Source organism: Triticum dicoccoides, chromosome 3B, assembly GCF_002162155.2.
Source record: "Triticum dicoccoides isolate Atlit2015 ecotype Zavitan chromosome 3B, WEW_v2.0, whole genome shotgun sequence".
In the NCBI taxonomy this organism is placed as follows: Eukaryota; Viridiplantae; Streptophyta; class Magnoliopsida; order Poales; family Poaceae; genus Triticum; species Triticum dicoccoides.
The window spans coordinates 811,616,528-811,634,230 of NC_041385.1; the positions used below are offsets into that span (position 1 = coordinate 811,616,528).

General features: G+C 44.5%; 1 protein-coding gene across 1 annotated transcript; it reads left to right on the forward strand.

Moving 5' to 3' along the window:
* Positions 1 to 7,281: 7,281 nt before the first annotated feature.
* On the forward strand, positions 7,282 to 17,223 carry LOC119280132 (putative disease resistance RPP13-like protein 2). The gene is made up of 3 exons (XM_037561095.1): positions 7,282 to 7,533; positions 9,850 to 10,064; positions 14,983 to 17,223. The coding sequence occupies exons 1-3, from the start codon at positions 7,282 to 7,284 to the stop codon at positions 17,033 to 17,035; spliced, it is 2,520 nt and encodes an 839-aa protein (XP_037416992.1). The 3' UTR covers positions 17,036 to 17,223.
* Positions 17,224 to 17,703: the final 480 nt, after the last annotated feature.

The following is a 17,703-nucleotide window of genomic DNA, read 5'->3' on the forward strand; positions in this document are numbered from 1 at the left end:
ACATGACAAGTGTGTGACTATTATCTTGAAATGATTGTGGATGGGGAATTATTTTGTTACATGAGGACAGATGGTTTTTCACTCCTAGGCTCTTTATTTTTTACATGCAAAAAATTAAGTTATACGTCCCAAGTAATAACAATAACAATATAATAATAATAAACATTCTAGAGAAATATGGTGATCTAAGGAAATATCAACTATTCTAGGCCAAATTTACAAGTCTAAAGAAATTTGGATGCCCCATATCTCCACAATGATAAGTTTTTTTTCCTATGTTCTTTTTTTTATTAAGAGCACAAAATTGGATTCACCAAAAGGGATTTGCAATGCCATAACTTTTACAGAAATAACTCATATTTTTTTGTCAAATTGTTGATAAAATTTAGACTCTAAATTTGAGGTGTGCGCCATACATATTGGACTGGAGGGAGTATGTAAGAATAAGAAAATTATAATGCATCTTAGTACATAGCATAGACTATTGAAGTGAGTCGTGGGGAAACCCTACTGCTGGCTACTGTCAGGTCGCCTGGGTCAACCTTCACGGGGATTGCAACTGCCATTGTCGTTGGACCAATTTTGATCCCCTCGTCTCCGGTTGCCATCTTATAGCTGAGAAGTGAGGGACCTCGGATTTTCAAGAGCTCTATGTTCTTCGTCAATGTCTAGTGATCATTGTATTCTCTGAGAATGAAATTAATGTCGTTCTTTTGGCTGTTCCATGAAGTCTGGGAGTTTTGTCTCCTCGCATTTTGATTATTCGGATATGATGAGTTTATGTTTGTGTGTCAAGCTTGTTTTGTTGGTTTGATTTTTTGTGGAGATGAAACATTTCAGCCACATCATGGTAAAGATATTGTAATTTGATGACCTGCACTTCTAGGGGATACCCGCCCAAGTACGTTCATTGATCAAGGCTTCCCATCATTTTGGATGGGCGACTCAGGTCACTTTCCAAAACTTTTATTGGTTGTGTGGGTGAAAGAGTGACAACATCGTTGCTCCAGTCCAATTGCAGCCTCTTTACCGAAGTCTTGAGATATTTCTTCTAGCAGAGTTTGATACCATGAAGAATGTGTTTCCAAGAGATCTCATTGTAATTCTTAGTTGTAGGAGTTACTTTGTATTTTCTTGGAACCTAGATCCAAATTAGTATACATGTAATAGTTATGAGTATTTTATAGGTGTTTCTAAAGAAAATGGTTATTGAAGGGGATTTGTACAAACTTTGACCACCCTATCTGCTCTAGCCCTGGGCCATCACTTAGTCACACCATCTTACCTTGCCCAAGGGTCGCCTCTCAGTTTGGTAGCACAATCTTTTTTAACGGTTCAAGAGTTCTGACATAAGAGTACCAAGTTCATTCATCAATTTTTTGTTGCAACATATATAGCCCTTTTGCATTAGGTAAGAAGGAATTGTTCAACCAAGCCAGGAATCAGAAGTGGAAAGAACAAAATCTTGGCTAGATTGGGACTAAGGTAAATATTTTGAACTTCCCAAAACTGTAAAGTTGGACTAGCTTGCATAAGTAAGATTACTCTGTTATGTCAAGGGTTAATAGAAATCTCTAGTGACCTACTGATTAATACAATTACTGGTTCGAGAATGAGCCGGTGTGGATAACATAAAGCTCCATATCAACATTGTACTGTTATGATATGGCAGGAGATGTCGCGGTAGCTGTTGTCAAAGGACACATTGCCCATCCCAGACTGCAGTGACCCATGGCACGAGTACATCAAGAAAAATAACAAATATCTTAGAGTAACAATTCATTTGTTTAAGAAGGAGTTGTGTATTTGTACTTAGGAACAACCAACAAAATTCAGACAACCCCTACGACCTACGGGTGCACTAAATTCTATACAATGCACAAATATTGCTCACCCCCCACACAGTCGAAGCGTCGAGAACTCCTCAAACATTGATGTTGGCAAGCCCTTCGTCATGATATCATCAAACTATTGCATTTGTGGGAATGTGAAGAGCTCAAACGTTCCCAAGAGCAACCTGCTCACGAACATAGTGAATATCATGCTCGATATTCTTGGTGGGTCGATGATAAACAAGGTCAGCGGAGAGGTAGATGGCAGAGATGTTGTCCCAATACACCACAATGGCTTTGTTGAGAGGGTAACATAACTCAAAGAGGAGTTGATGAAGACACGTGCATTCGGCAATAGCGTTAGCCACTGCGTGATACTCTGCCTCAGCGCTTGAATGGGAGGCTGTGGGCTGTCACTTGGATGACCACGAGATAAGTTATGGCCCAGGGAATAAATAATATCCGAAGGTGGAGCGTCGAGTGTCAGGACAACCAGCCCAGTCAGCATTAGAATATGCAACAAGCTCGGTGGGGCGACTGTCGGTGTGAAAACCGACATACCTCGGGGTAGGGAGTCCTGAGCTATGGATCTCGGACAGATGGTAACATGAACAAGGAGACGATGTTTACTCAGGTTCGGGCCCTCTTGATGGAGGTAAAAACCTACGTCCTACTCATGTTTATATTAATGGAGATGTATCGAATACAGAGTTGATCTACCTCGAGATCTTCAGATGTGTTCTAACTCTAGGGCTAGGTGAATGTGATTGTGTTCGAGTCCCATATCAACTACCCTGGCCTCGGCTTATGTAACGTACCGGAGGCCCAGGATAACAAGAGTCCTAGTCAGATACGTCGGTGGAGATAAGTCCTTATCTTGATCACCAAGTCTTGTGGAATCTTCCTCGTATATGTCATGGGCCACCCAAAGTGGCCCGTTAGTGAACCGACATGGGGGTCCTCGGCCCAATCCACCTGGTCGAGAGACGACGTGGTGAGTATCCCCTAGTCCGGGACACCATTAGAGATGCTGTCAAATTGATCCCAAGATCCATGTGACCACGGATATAACGCAAGGTCCGCCTCACCTAGGACCAATGAGCATCACGAGGAGCATGCATGTGAAGACACACCTGCTTAACAACATACTATAACTCCGGGTGAGTAAGCATCAAGTACTGGAGATCGCCAACAATGGACCGGTAGAAGGAGGCACCCGGAGTCGAGGAGCCATCGGAGGCGGATAACTTGGCCTTCGTGTCCACTAGCGTGGCCGCGGGCTTGCAATTAAGCATGTCAGTACCATCAAGAAGCTCATGAGCATACTTTCGCTGGTGGAGGAAGAACCGTCCGTTCGGCGCACCTCCTCGATGCCAAGGAAGTAGTGCATGGGCCCCAAGTCCTTAATAGCGAGCTCAGAACGGAGGCCAGCAGTGAGCTGCTGGAGAAGTTCAATGGGGTGTATCCTATATGATGCCTGCGAGTGACAAATAGAGGTTGCTACGCCTGCAGGTGGGCTGGCCCAATTTGAGCAGGCCCAATTTGAGCAACAGGGATGCGCTTTGTTTTTTTTTCATTTGTTTCTCTGTTATTTTCTGTTTGTTTCTTCTTTTCCTCATTTTCAGTGGAAGTTGTTTCTCAGTTTATTTTTCTTCCGTGGTTTTTTGTTCTTGTTTTCCCTTTTACTTTTTTTCCTTTTCTATTTTCAGATTTTGTTTTTGTTCCTCTTCTTTTTTTTTTCATTTTTTTTACATTTCCTTTTTATTATTTTTGTAGTATATGGTGATTTTTCCCTACACATCGAAAGTCTTTGTAGTATAAGGTGAAAATTGTCAAATACATGCTATTTTTTTTAAAAATGATGATTTTTTGTGAATATAAATTTTAAAATTTTAATACATGTTCAAAATTTTTAATTATACAATGAGCGTTGTTTTAATACAAACTGAACATTTATTAACTATACAATGTCTTTTTTAATATACACTGAACTGTTTTTTAAACACATACTGACTTTTCTATAACTTATTTTTATTTTTTAATAGGTTTTAAAATATCTAGCTCCTAAATTATTTTTTTTGGGTGAGAGCCCAACGAAAAACCCGATGAAGGAAAAATAAAAACAGCTCGCAGGTTGAGTGGGCCAGCCCATTTGCCTCGGCTTCAGGCGGAGCCTCCCCTATTTGACGCCCACGGAGTCCAATTGGAGCTCTCTTGAAAGGGGTTAGTGGAAAGCCAGCGCAGTTATGGAGTGCAAGGTGCAGCTAGAGACAATGTCGATAGATGTCAACAAACAGTGGGGAAGTGTGCAGTGAGGCGCCCGAGTAAGGATGCAGGCGTCTGCATGGCCAAAATTAAGTAATCATTGTTGCTTTAACATCCGTGCTAATAAACAATGATCAATGACGTGTCCGCCTGCATCCCTACGTGAGAGAGATTCGTCATATGGTGTTCAAGGAAATACCCCGAACCTCCAAAATATACTTCCTTCATTTCAAAATAAGTGTCTCAATTTTATACTAGCTTTAGTATAGTAATTATTTTTTGTTTTGCGAAATATCCTAATCCCTAATCGAAAAGACACTTTGAACTGGTATGCGATTTATTAGGAATAATCTCAGTTATCTGACTACTTAAAACACAATGTTAGTTATTTAGAAGGAAGCGATGTGCTCATCATATAGAGTTTTACAGCACATGCACATCAAAGTGGAGAACAACCGTCATGACAATAAAAAACACCCCATAGAAAAGAAACTCATAAACACTAGAAGAACGCCCGTGCGTTGCAACGGGGCCACATTAACTTTAAGAGTTCAATACTAATATTCTCATACATATCAACCGTCGGGTCCTTCAAGTGCCGCTTCCACCGCACCAACTCCCAGGGCCAGGGAAGCCGCCCTTCTTCGCCCCCTTCACCGGCCGCGGCCAACGCGGTGCCGCGGCACCCGGCCTCGCCGTTCTCGTCCTCCGGCACCGTCACGACCCAGTGACGTAGCCCAAGCATGGGCCTCGAGAATCAAGAACGCTCGACAACGGAGAGGGAAGGGAAGATCATATACATGTCATAAGAAAGGGAGTTTATTTACCGCTCCCTCGATGTATTGTTTCCTTTGTTTGGAGATTGATTACCATCCATGAGTTAAGGTAAGGTTAATGTGATTGAGCGATTTTGTCTGAAAATCAATTATTTGTTTTCTAATTAATGTGATTGAGCGATTTAAGGTAAGGTTAATTAATTTAGATTTGATCTTTAGAGATTGTTCGTGATTGATTCTACATTACTAAATAACTTGCGCCAGTATGGAAAGTTCTGATCTGTTCAGATTTCTTTCGTTGTGTGAGAGGGTGACGCGAAAATAAACCGATGAAGTGGGGGGAGGGGACGAAAAAAATCTACGAAAAAACCCAGCGAAGGTGGGAGGAGGTACCAAAAAAAACCATGTGAGGTGGGACGAAAAAAACCTCCCATACTTCATGCAGGAAGAGCACACATTCATAAGCTAACGACTTCACAATGTGTTCTTGCTGATAGTAATTGAACCAAATGAAACGATGGACAAGCAGATTGATTAAGGAACTCTAGGTAATACTTCATGCGGCATTGGCTCAAAAAGTTAATTTGTAAGTAACAAAAAAGGCCTAGAAGAATAGTTCTACCTAAATAAAGTTTACTGCTGCACATGAGCAGATCCACATGAAGCAGAGGGGAGGTGGAGCAGACCGGTAACCAGGGGAAGGAGCAGAGTGGGAGAAGATTTACACCGCCATCTCCACTGGATATGGTGTCTCCACCGCATCTGTGGAGGCGCCGCGGCTCCGCCTCGGATGGTGCTCGTGGCTATGGTGAAGAGGAGGGGCGACGCATGGGCGAAGAGGCAGGCGGTACTCGTGGCCAAAATAGTGGGTCGTTCGAGCTGCGGGAGGGAGGAGGGGATCGCCGGGAGGCGGCGAGATCGGTGGGCGGCGGCGGCGGCGTCCAGGTAGGGAAGTCGAGGTGGGGCGCTGTGTTTTTTAGGGGAATTGCTTGTGAAAATAACATGCCACAACGATGTAGCGAGCGGATCCCCTTAAAAAAGACGTAGCGAGTGGATTCCCTTAAAACTGGTAGGAATGGACACGATTGATGACGTTGATAAATAGTGGTGAATGTTGGCCTAATTTACTATCATCATGCATGGAAACGAATCATCAAGAAAAAGAATACTTCCTATTACTACGCTCATAGGAAGCTTCCTAATCTCTGCTACCAAACAGTTTCTGCCCAAACAAGAAAGGAAAGTTATGGACCTGATTCGGAAGGAAACAAACGTTATGAAGATTAATTAATTTAGATTTGATCTTTAGAGATTGATTGTGATTGATTCTTTTACATAAAGACATTACTAAATAATTTGTGTTAGCATGGAAAGTTCTGATCCGTTCAGTTTTTTTCGATGTGTGAGAGGGTGAAGCAAAAATAAACCGATGAAGTGGGGGGAGGGGACGAAAAAAAATCTACGAAAAAAACCAGCGAAGGTGGGAGGAGGTACCAAAAAAAACCATGGTAGGTGGGACGAAAAAAAACCTGGAAGCGAGACTACCAACTGCTCCATTAGGAGTAGAGATGTCTGTAATGGGCAGTGGCGAGCTACAGCAAGGCCGAGTGGGCCATGGCCCGCCCAGTCCACGAGTTTTTTCTGTTGTATACCTACTGTTGGGCCATGCAAAATAAGCCCAGATACGTATTTCCTTCAGCTGGGCCGCCCAACTAATTGGGCCAAGCTCAATGGGTCGGTTGCTGATTCAACTCGTCGCTTTCCAGTAGCCCCCGACACAATACCAAATAGCCCTAAAAGAACAATACCAAATAAGCTGTCACCAAACATCTCAAGGACACAACCATGAGGATGTCGCCGTCGTTGCACCATTCTTGCTTGAACAGTTTGGTTTTCAAATCCCTCCCCAATTATAGGACCAATCGTCTCGTCGGGTAAGGATCTAAAGATTCTTTATCAACGCCGTCATCAGTGTCGCCGAAGTCAAGATGATGAGCAACCTAAAAACCTAAGCTATTAGGGCCTAAAAACGATCCAAACGCGTGGATCCGGCTACGCCCCCTCATCACCGACGATCGGTCGTCGACTCCCCTGGCGAGAAGGTGAGATCGTCTTTCCTTTCTTCAAGAGGAAGAAAGAAAAGCAAGTGTGTTGGTCCTGCAAGGGATTTTGCGTTGCGGTTCTTTGATGATTTCATGAAGCATGCGTGATGCGTTTGGTACTGGTTCTTTGCTTGCGGTCGGAGGCTGGAAACGAAGGATGACTTTGTCTAAATCTCCACGTAAAGGAAAAGCATATGCACGGCGTTTCTTATAAGCAGCTGCCGGAGAGAGGATCATCACACATACAAACAGGAACGTAAGAACGCGAGCACTCGACCAACAGAGAAATTTAAGATCTTGGATCCCATGGCGGAGAGCGCGGTGGCGGCGGTGCTCTCCAAGTTCGGGGAGCTGGCGGCGAGCGAGGCCAAGATACTGCTCGAGGTGGGCGACAACATGATGCTGCTGCGCGACCGTCTGGAGTGGCTGCAGGCCTTCATCCGCGATGCCGACCGCAAGCGCCGGACCGGCACCGACGGACTGACTCGCGTGTGGGTGCGCCAGACGCGTGACGTCGCCTTCGAAGCCGAGGATGCGCTCGACGAATTCTTCTACGAGGTTAGGGCTGCCTTGCTTATGTTAATTCACCTTTTCTAGGAGATGCTTAGCTTATGCTTAGTGGTTACCGTCATATCAGTCGGCAGCCCTTCAATATGCACGGAGAAGCCTATAATTATGGTACATTTATTTATCATTCTAGAATTACTACGTCAGATTTGCTATAAAATATGCTTGATTTCTTCATGTAACAAAATCCAGGTTTTTGCTTGTTTTGGACATCAAGTCGGTATCCTCTGTTTTATGTTAGCCTGCATTTTGGATTTGTTTTAAATGAACTTTATTGCATTTTTGGTTTGTTTTAAATCAAATTTTATAAAGTTTGATTAAAGTTATAGCAAAAATTATTAACACCTACAATACCAGACAAATTTATCATAAAAATATAGTTTATGAAATGTAATGATATTGCCTTGATGATGTAGGTATTATTAATAATTTTTGCTACAACTTTGAGTTTGAGTAAACACAAACTTTAAGAAAAAGGTGATGTAGGTATTATTAACTCCAAAAAAATAAGAAAAATAATAATGTCGGAAACCTAAATATGAAAGTTCCATTCAGCATATTTCAGGATACATAAAGCTTTAAGAGATAAAAAAGGTGTTGTGCTAAGGTCTTTTTACAGCTTATATTCCAAAGCAAATGCAAAAATAAAACCAGTCAATATAGTATAAGAGTATATAAGATATGAAACACTGCTAGATAAAATTCAATGAAGCGGCAAAAACTCATGAGTACATTTGTTTATAGCATGGTACATATATCTTGAAATTCAAGAATATGGAGAACAATATAATATAAGGTTCATGTAACCTGTGAAACAAAGATTTATTAGTTGATACAAATTTAGATACTCTATAGCTCAGCACATGCAAAGCGGAATAATTGAACATCACATTATTAAATTTATTATATATACAAAATATTCAATATATTCAAATTGTTGCAATATAGATGTTTACAAAAGGTTTTTTTACAAGGATGTTTACGAAAGGTTATAAATACAATAAAATAAAATACGCCTATTTTTTTTTACCAAATCAACTCAAAAGTAAAAACTCATCACCATAAACTCGAAACATTAAGATATAAAAATGTATTGAAATAACAACATAAGCTCTGAGTGCATGTCAATATGTAAAAGTATAACAATATGCTCAACGTATTTTAACATTGATATAGTCTAACTAACTCATAAATAGAAAGGGATATAATTGAGTAGCCTGTGCAAATGCATGGGATTATTGCTAGTATAGACTAATAAGAAAGGGAGGAAGTATAATTTAAAACCAAAATCACTTATGTGAAAAGCAGTTTCTCTTACAAGTATGTCAAATTCAGCGTCCCGCCAATAAATAGACGTTTAAAAGGCCTAAACTCAAACCACCACATTCTGTTTTGAAAAGTTATAGCACTACTTTCATCTAAACCTATGAAGCTTACATTTGATTTTGGAAAACTATGAGAGTGCCATACATTGATTTAGTAATTATTTTGCAAGTTTCCCACTTTCATCGACCTCCGTCAGTTACCATCTGGGCAACAATTAGTGTATGCTTATGGGGATTGGGACCCAAACTTTGCCTCTTTAACCTCTCATCTTTTTTTTCTAGTCATCCTACCATTATTAAATGCGTAAATTGAAATGGTTGTATGCTTGATCTCGACCAGACTAGAATGCATCATGGCTATTCAAAATTGGATCATATCTATATCCAAAAATTCATCTTAGATTCAGATTTGGCAGTGAATAAGAGTATTTATTTTAAATTACATTATTTCAAATGTTTATTCATGGAAACTATTTTTCATTTGAATTTTGTCCAAACAACATTTATTTTATTTTTAAAATATGTATTTATTTCTATAATAATTTTCTGTTTTAGCAATAAACACGGTAGGACCGTGTCACACAAAATATGTTGGTACCTATACTTTTCTGAGAGTATCTGCATTCACTTTATTCTATACTTGTTTTGAAATCGAGGTTTGACGCATGTGTATTCATATCCTGGATTATCCATGCCCATTTTGGATTCTAAAAGATGTGACTTTTTATGGTCATTCCTTCCTTTTCTACCATATTTGATCAATTTATGCTCCTAATCATAGTAACCAAAATTCATGCTAGTTTAATTCGACATATAATGCAAAGCTTAAGTGCGGCATACTTTTTTATTGAAAATCGGTGAAAGGTACACATCAAGTCAAAGTGGGTGGTTGTGACTCATGTTTTAGATCAGGGAAGCGTTTGTAATTCCTGCTTGATTGTTTCGTCCAATAAGATTTTTTTTGCAATGTGTTTAATGACAGGTTGAGCTAAAAAGACATGGTTATCATGGTTGGAAAATGTGGCGCAAATACTTGACTGGTTTCTGGAACCAAGTCATCATTCGACATGTCTTTTCTGCCCGAATCAAAAGAATCAATAGAAGGCTGAAGAAAATTTCAGAGAACCAAAAGGAATATAAGATCGAGCATACACCATTAGCAACATTGACATCTTCAACGACAGCAACTTCAGCATGGTATGCGGCACTCATAATATTATTTTCTTCTTTATTTGCAATCCTACATGTGGGGTTTCCAAGAGATAGAATACATTAGATTTTAGTTTTATACTTATGAAGCCCATCAGATTGAGAGGCATAGGTCGAGCCACCATCCTTGCTGATTACCTTATGTTAATTAAAGTTATAACTAATAAATAAATAATGTATAAAGTAAGTTAGTGAGTTGTTGTGGGATAAAGGTGTAGTTTGCATGGGCTTCAAATATTTTCCGGCTCCGTCTTTGTTGAGAGGCAAGAGCCTTAGGGTCTAAGGGCTAGTACCGCCGACGTGCCCCTCCCCTGAGAACCACCAAATCCTCTCACCTTATCATTCATCATGGGTGTTCATGGAGTCCTCCATCACCCGCCTCATGAGCTCCGCCTCCCCCTCATCGGCCATGGGAAGTGGTTGTGGCGGGGATGGGGACAGGGACGGCGATGGCGCCGGTGTGATGTTGCTCACCCGCATATGCCTGTGTGTTGGGGTGGGCCCAGAGCACGCGCGTTAATGGCGATAGTTTTGCGTCGTTACCTTGTTGGAGGCATTGCTCAGATGATAGGTTCTTCGGGGTGAAAACCTAGAATCTGGCCTTTAGTGGTTGGATCTGGTGACGACGATGCTTGAGCGGCGCTCCCTTCTTGAAGGCGTTACTGTTGAAGAACCTCATTGTGTATTGTCTTTGTGGTGTCATGAGATGGTTGGTGCGGATATGGTCATAGTTGCAGTTTGTCAACCATGAATTTGATCGCTTTGGGATTCCTTTTATTTTTTCTTGCTTAGGCATAGCTTTAGTCATACGGGACTTTGCTATTTGCCAGCGTTGTGTGTGTGTGTGTGTGTGTGTGTGTGTGTGTGTGTGTGTGTGTGTGTGTGTGTGTGTGTGTGTGTGTTCATAGTGTCTGTGTGCATCCTAGCTATGCAGATGTTGGATGTGTGGTTATTGTGTTTGTATCCACTTGATGCTTCACTTTGAGTCAATAAATCCACCTTTTGTCGAAAAATTTAACCACTAGTACTTTTTTGTACATCGGAGTTGCTTTTTTGGTATAGCAGAGTTGCTTTTTAGTACAATTGAGTTGCTTTTTTAGAAAGCTCTACTTCAATTTAACTAGCATTGCTTTTTGAAAAAGCTCTGTTGCTTCAATTTAAATTGTTTTGTTAGTGCAACAAGTGTATCTTAAATCTTTTTTACCTCTTCCAATTCTAATAAATTATAATTAGGGTTTAGTCATGAGTGTTGCTTTTTCATGGAACTTGGTTGCTTAATTTGATGCTTCAATTTTAATCAAAATTGCTTTTCTAGTCAACAAAATTGCTTAAGTTTTGTACTGAGTTGCGTTTTGGAAATCACCGACCAAATATGGTCACGCGGGATCTAGTTTTGATGATTTAATTCCCAGGAACACAACAGTGAAATCGGATTTTGATTTCGATACACGGTTTGGCAAATATGACACTTTCAGGTTCTATAAATAAGTTGGCGTGCTGGATGATGTAAGCTATTTTGTCTTATAGTGATTGGCAGAAGAAAAAAATACTTTAAACGGTAACTTTCCAAAAATAGCATATATTAAAAATGGAAACTTACCTAAACGGGAGTGTGCATGCCGACAATATCTTGAGGCACGCGTGCTGTAGTCCAAACTTTATTTTTATATAGAACTGTTGTAGCTTTCTTAGAGTATCTTCAGTCGCACCCTCAGGAGCCCGTTTTTCGCCGGCTTGTGCTGAAATCAGCGCTGGCGGACCCAGGCCGAACCCGACGCGCCGGAGGGCGGCCGGGGGCGCCGGGGCGAGTGTTTTGGGGGCGCCGGGGCGAGTGTTTTGGCGCGAAACAGCCGCGGGCCCGCCGAGTCAGTGAGACGGCCGCTTCATCGACCTCATCGCCTCGGTTCCTGCAGGAATCAATGCGAAGGCTGTCGCGCTGCCGCGTCGGTCAACCTCCATTGATGCCTTACGGGCGGCGCAATGAAGACGCCGCCGATGCGCGTCCCGGCCGCATGCGCCACGCGTCCGCCCGCATGCCGCCCCCAGCCACCCCGCTGCGGCTATAAAAGGCGCCCCCTCCCCGCCAGTGAGCGCCACAGCCTCCCCTCTTCCTCCCGCGAAAGCCTTCTCCCCGCGGCAAACTCTCCCACCACTTCCCCCTGCTCGCCAACGAGTGAAACCATGGCGGAGAGATACCCAGGCTACAGCGCAGCGGCGAACGGCTTCGGCCGCCAGCACCTCCAGGAGTCGGAGGCGTGCCTTATGTACTAGGTCGAGTACCCGGTGCCCCCTGACATGCACGTGCCGAATTCTGGAGGCTGAGCGTTGGCGGCGTCCCGGTGCCGCCGGTGCCCGAAGGGGCGGCACGGCGGGCGGAGATCGCCCGCATCCGCTCGTCGCTGACGGAGGACCAGCGGAACGAGCCGAGGTACACGCCCGACAGCGCAACGCTGTGGACGATGTACTTCGAGCGCCGCCGCGAGGAGCAGATCGCCTCCGTCAACGGCATAATCCCCCGCGTCCGCCTCAACTCCGAAGGACGCGTGAGTGGTGAGGCGCCCCCGACCGCACACTCGACGTCGTCCTCGACCACATCGAGACCGGCAATGTGCTGCGGCTGGAGTACCCGATGCGGCCCTCCTTCTCTCGCCGCCGCGGCAGTTCCTGGATGCCGCGGCGAATGGAGCCGGGGTCGTCCTCGTCGTCGGGCTCGCCGGCCCTTCGCCCCATCAAGCCCGAGCCGGAGGGTACACCGCTCGGGCGTCGCGCTCGCAGCGGCGCCCTCGTCATCAACGAGCCCTCGACTGCGCCGGCGCCGGCGAGGCGCTCCCTCTGCTTGGTCTGGACCAACCCGAGCCAGAGATGCTCCCCGTGAAGTCGGAGCACGCCGGCATGGTGGCCCCCGACGACGAGTCCGCCCTCAAATGGGCGAGGGAGGACTACGTCCGCGAGCAGGTGCGCCGCCAGCGTCGGGCGTACCTGGAGACCCAGGCCAGTAGCCGCGCCGAGGAGGGCGGCGTCATCGTCATCGACAGCGACGATGAGGGCGAGGCCAGGCCGTCAAGCGCCGTCGGCGACCACGGCGAGGGATGCAGCAGGGACGCCGCAGGCGAGGCGCGCGACGACGACGACGACGACGACGGCGGCGGCCGCGGCGACTACACCCGCTTCTACATGCTTCTCGGCATGTAGACGGCGGCGGCGGCGACGGTGGCGGCAGTTGCTAGGCTTTTTAGTTCGTTTTTAAGTTAGTTCATGCATGTTTTTAAGTTTTTGTACAAATTTCGACATAAAATGGCCGAGTTCATGCATAAGTCGCCGAGTTTGCAAAAAAAATTAAAACGAGCTTCGCCGAACCCGCGGCGACCGTGGGCCTGTGACTGTGAGCGAACCGACCCCAGGGGGCGATCTATCGTCGGCTCGCCCCCAGGCCGCTCTTTTTCGGTGCCCTGGGGGGCCGAACAGCTGGACATGCTCTTATGCGTGAGCTTCTTATGGTGGAACTAAAAGCAACTTGCCTCTAGTTGAAGAATGAACTCTTAGGAAGGTTTTTCTTGGTGTCTTGGTATTTAATCTATGTAGGAATAATTGGTCATAAGTATTTGCTGATGCCTTACGCAAACGAATGTCCATACCGTTTTTATATTGTGCAGTCCCTTGAAGCCGTGATTACCAGTTAGGCTACGAATAAATTCCTAGAGCCTTATTGTTAAATTGAAGTGTAATATTAAAAAATATAAATCTAGTACTGGGTATGTTGTTGTGGCTTGTGTATTTTTAATCGTGAAACTAGCTAGTTTCTGAGACACACTACACAGATTCGTTTGCACTCCGATCTGCTCGGCAGCCGTCATGGCGCACGAAATCTGCATCAGTGACGTGTGGGCTAGTCGCTGTTCCCTATGGATCTGACGTTGGGCGGCCGCAGCTTCAACGTCGTCCATGGCTGATTACCTGAGTCAGATCTGGTGGTGATTTAGACCCGGTCGGCCAGGGGTGGTGGTTGCAGACTATGCTACACCAACCTCCTGCGGCTCCATGACGACGGTGGTCACTGAAAGGTCTTCAGAGAGGATTTATCTCTCCAGATCCACTGGTTGACTTCGGTGATGAGATGCAAACTATGCACGAAGACTTGACGGAAAGCGATGGTTGTGCAATGACGGCGGTCACATCGCATGCAATTGTTGGAATCACGGAAAAGTTGTGGCGACAACACATGAGTGACTTAGACGGTGATGCTACATGCACCTGGTCCTAAGCTTCAGGGTGAAAGCCTATGTCTGACCCGAGTTGGTTATACCTGGCAATGGTGACGTCTTTCTCCGTCGTTACCTTGTCGAAGACATTGTTCGAATATGCTTGTTCTGATTTTTCAGGATGAAACCCTAGATTCTAGCCTTGATGGTTGGATCCGGTGATGGCGGCGCATGAACGTCGATCCCTTTCTCAAGGCATTGCCGTTGAAGAATTTCGTCGTCAATGTGGTGTCATGAGATGTTGGTGCGGATATGGTCATTGCTACAGTTTGTCGATCGAATCTGAACACTTTGTTTTTTTCCTCGCCCACACATAGCTTTGGTCTTTATGACTTTGGTAGTTGTCGGCGTGTTTTTGTGGGTCAGTGTTGGTTGTGTGTATCCTAGTTATGTACAGGTCGGGTGTGTGCTTATAGTGTTTTTATTCTCTTGATGCTCCATTTTGAGCTAATAAAATCAACTCTTTGTCAAAAAATCCATTGCCACAAATCCAGCTTCATCTTTCTATGCAATAAATCTGAATGTTTATTGGAAATGTTAAATAAGATGACTGTAATATTTTTCTGTAGTACACCTAACATGCTTTTATAGTAAGCATTCTAAAGTCAAACGGTCGCTGGGCATTAACAACAGTACTCAATGAACAGGTGGGATGGCTATGAGAACCCCGTGGGCTTTCAGGATGATGTGAGGGCACTTCAGCAAATGTTGCTTCAGAGAGATCACCCTCAGCAAATGTTCATATCCATATTTGGGGACAGTGGTGTGGGCAAGAGGACAGTGGTACACAATATCTATCATAATAGGAGGGTGACTGATCATTTCAAAATTCGAGTTTCATACCGCATGACAGAGGATTCCACCACAGAAGATCTCCTTAAAAGAATCTATGATGAAGCACATAAAGGTAGACAACAACCTCAGCATGATAATGGCATGCTTATCGGTGATAAGCTCCGATTCCTCCTGGCAGAAAGGAGGTACCTGGTGGTCATAAGTGGCTTATCCTGCAAAACCATGCTCAATCGTGTGAGGGCGAGCCTACCAGATGATAATAATGGTAGCAGGGTGGTGCTGATATTGGACATTGAGAGCGAAGAAGTGGCTTGGCATGCTAATACCATGAACAACCAGGGCATCAACGGAGTCCACCAGTTGAGCCGTTTGGATGAAAAAAGAACTGGGCAACTGTTCTATTCAAGAGCCTTTAGGAAAGAACAATCTGGTCGAAAGGAAGATATGTCCAAGTACAACAAAATTGTGTATGATATAACTGGAGGCTACCCTCTGGCTATAGTGGTTCTTGCCGGTCTACTCCGATTCAAGGAGAAACCAGGACAGTGGGAAGCAGTGCTGCAACAACTTAGGCTTGGACCAGGAATGGAAGAAGAACAAGATGGTGTAGGCAACAAGATAATTCAAGCTATACTGTCCAAGGAGAAGAGTATCGAGTGGCAGACAAGACCTGCAGTGAGAGCTAACATGTCCACAAAAAGGACGATTGAGAGGGTCTTCTGGGCAAGCTTTGAAGACCTCCCTAATGACCTTAAGTCATGCTTCCTCTACTTGGCCGCTTATCCCAAAAATGTCATTATGCATGCCAATATCACCGTGTTCATGTGGATAGCCGAGGGATTCATCAAGCCACAGAAAGGCAAGATTATGGAGGAGATAGGCCACAATTACATCAAGGAGCTGGTCTTGAGATGCCTTGTTCAGGTTGAAGAGATGAACGCCGCCGGAAGCATCATGAAGATCAGCGTCCACAAAAGCCTCCATGGATTCCTGCATTCAGAGGCTCACGAGGCTGGCTTCATTGAGGTTCATGACATACATGATGCCTTTGTACCACCATCGGTGCGCCGACTCTCCTACCAGAGTCTCGAGGGCAGATTTACCATTTTCACTAACAAGTTCCATAAGTTGCATTCTTTCATATGCTACGTTGAGTACAGGAGCATATATAGCACTGGTCTGAGCAAGAAGTATTGCCATGATCTCAAGTTTCTGCGCTGGTCCAAGTTTCTGCGCCTAATCTCCGTAAGGGGTCTGAGGCTTGATAGATTGCCTGATGAGATCGGTGACATGGTCCATTTGCGGTACCTGCGTGTCGAATGCAGGAACCTGAAGAAGCTCCCATCGAGCATTAGAAGACTGCTCAATCTGCAGACACTAGACATAAGGAACACTCAAGTGGAGAAGATTGACCCATACTTCTGGCAGATAAAGGTGCTCCGTCATGTGCTTGCGGACAACCTCATGCTTCCAGAGACCATTAAGCAAGAATTGGATGAGCTACAAACCCTGCATGGTGTGAAGCCCGCCGAAGAAGGAGGATGGGACCCATTGAACTGCCCACTACACAAGATGACGAGACTCCGATCACTGGAGCTGCATGGTTTCAAACGTAGCGAACACAAGGCTGCATTGGAGAGTGCTCTCACAAGGATGCATCTCCTTGGCAACTTGAAGCTGCAAGGTGATAAGATCCCTTCATGTGTCTTCACTGGGCAGCATCTTCAAAATCTTCAGATAGTGGTGCTAGATGGCACTGTCAAATGGCCTGAGGCTGGATGGGATGTTCGCAAGGTCCGACCGAACCTTGTTGAGCTTACAGTGGTCAAGCATAGCAGCGAGGATGTGCCCCAACACATCAAGGACGAACTACGGGATATGCTGAAGGAAACAATTGCTATCTAGAACCGGACAATCTGCCTTCTCATATAATCTGCAAACTTCGGGCGCCAGTTCAATCAATTGGATTGGTGCCTTACAAACAAGAAGAAAAGATGTGGTATAACTGAATGGCATGCAACATAAGGTGAAGGAAACTGGCAGGTACATGATTCAGTGTCTTCCGTTGTCGCATCTCCAAATGTCTTACATTTTGTGAAGCAATGTTGTATTCTATCGTCTAGTATTGTCTTATTTGTTTGCGATCACAATCTATTCATGCCCTGTATTGTTGCTGTTGTAATCGCCAACTCTACTATATGTCAAACAAAAAATGCATTTGCATTCAAATCCTGGGGTAATACTATCTGGCGGACAGAGAGTGCCAAGCAAGTTCATAAAATGTTGTAAATGTTTGGTTGTATGGCGCATTTGTGTGCTTCTTGCATAAGGGACCAGGCCGCTAGGGATTGGATGTTTCTCAGGGAAAGAGCACAAATTCACTTGCCAAGTTTCAGTGAGCGAGGTGAACTCTTATCAAACTGCACATGATACGCTCTATTTCGGTCGGGTCATCCTACCACGAAAAATTGAAGCCTATTCAATTCCCGCAAAGGAGAAACCTGCACGCTGAACGACCTGCCTTACGACACAGACATGGAAGTTCCTAGCGCAGCGGATTTCCTCTCGAGCTC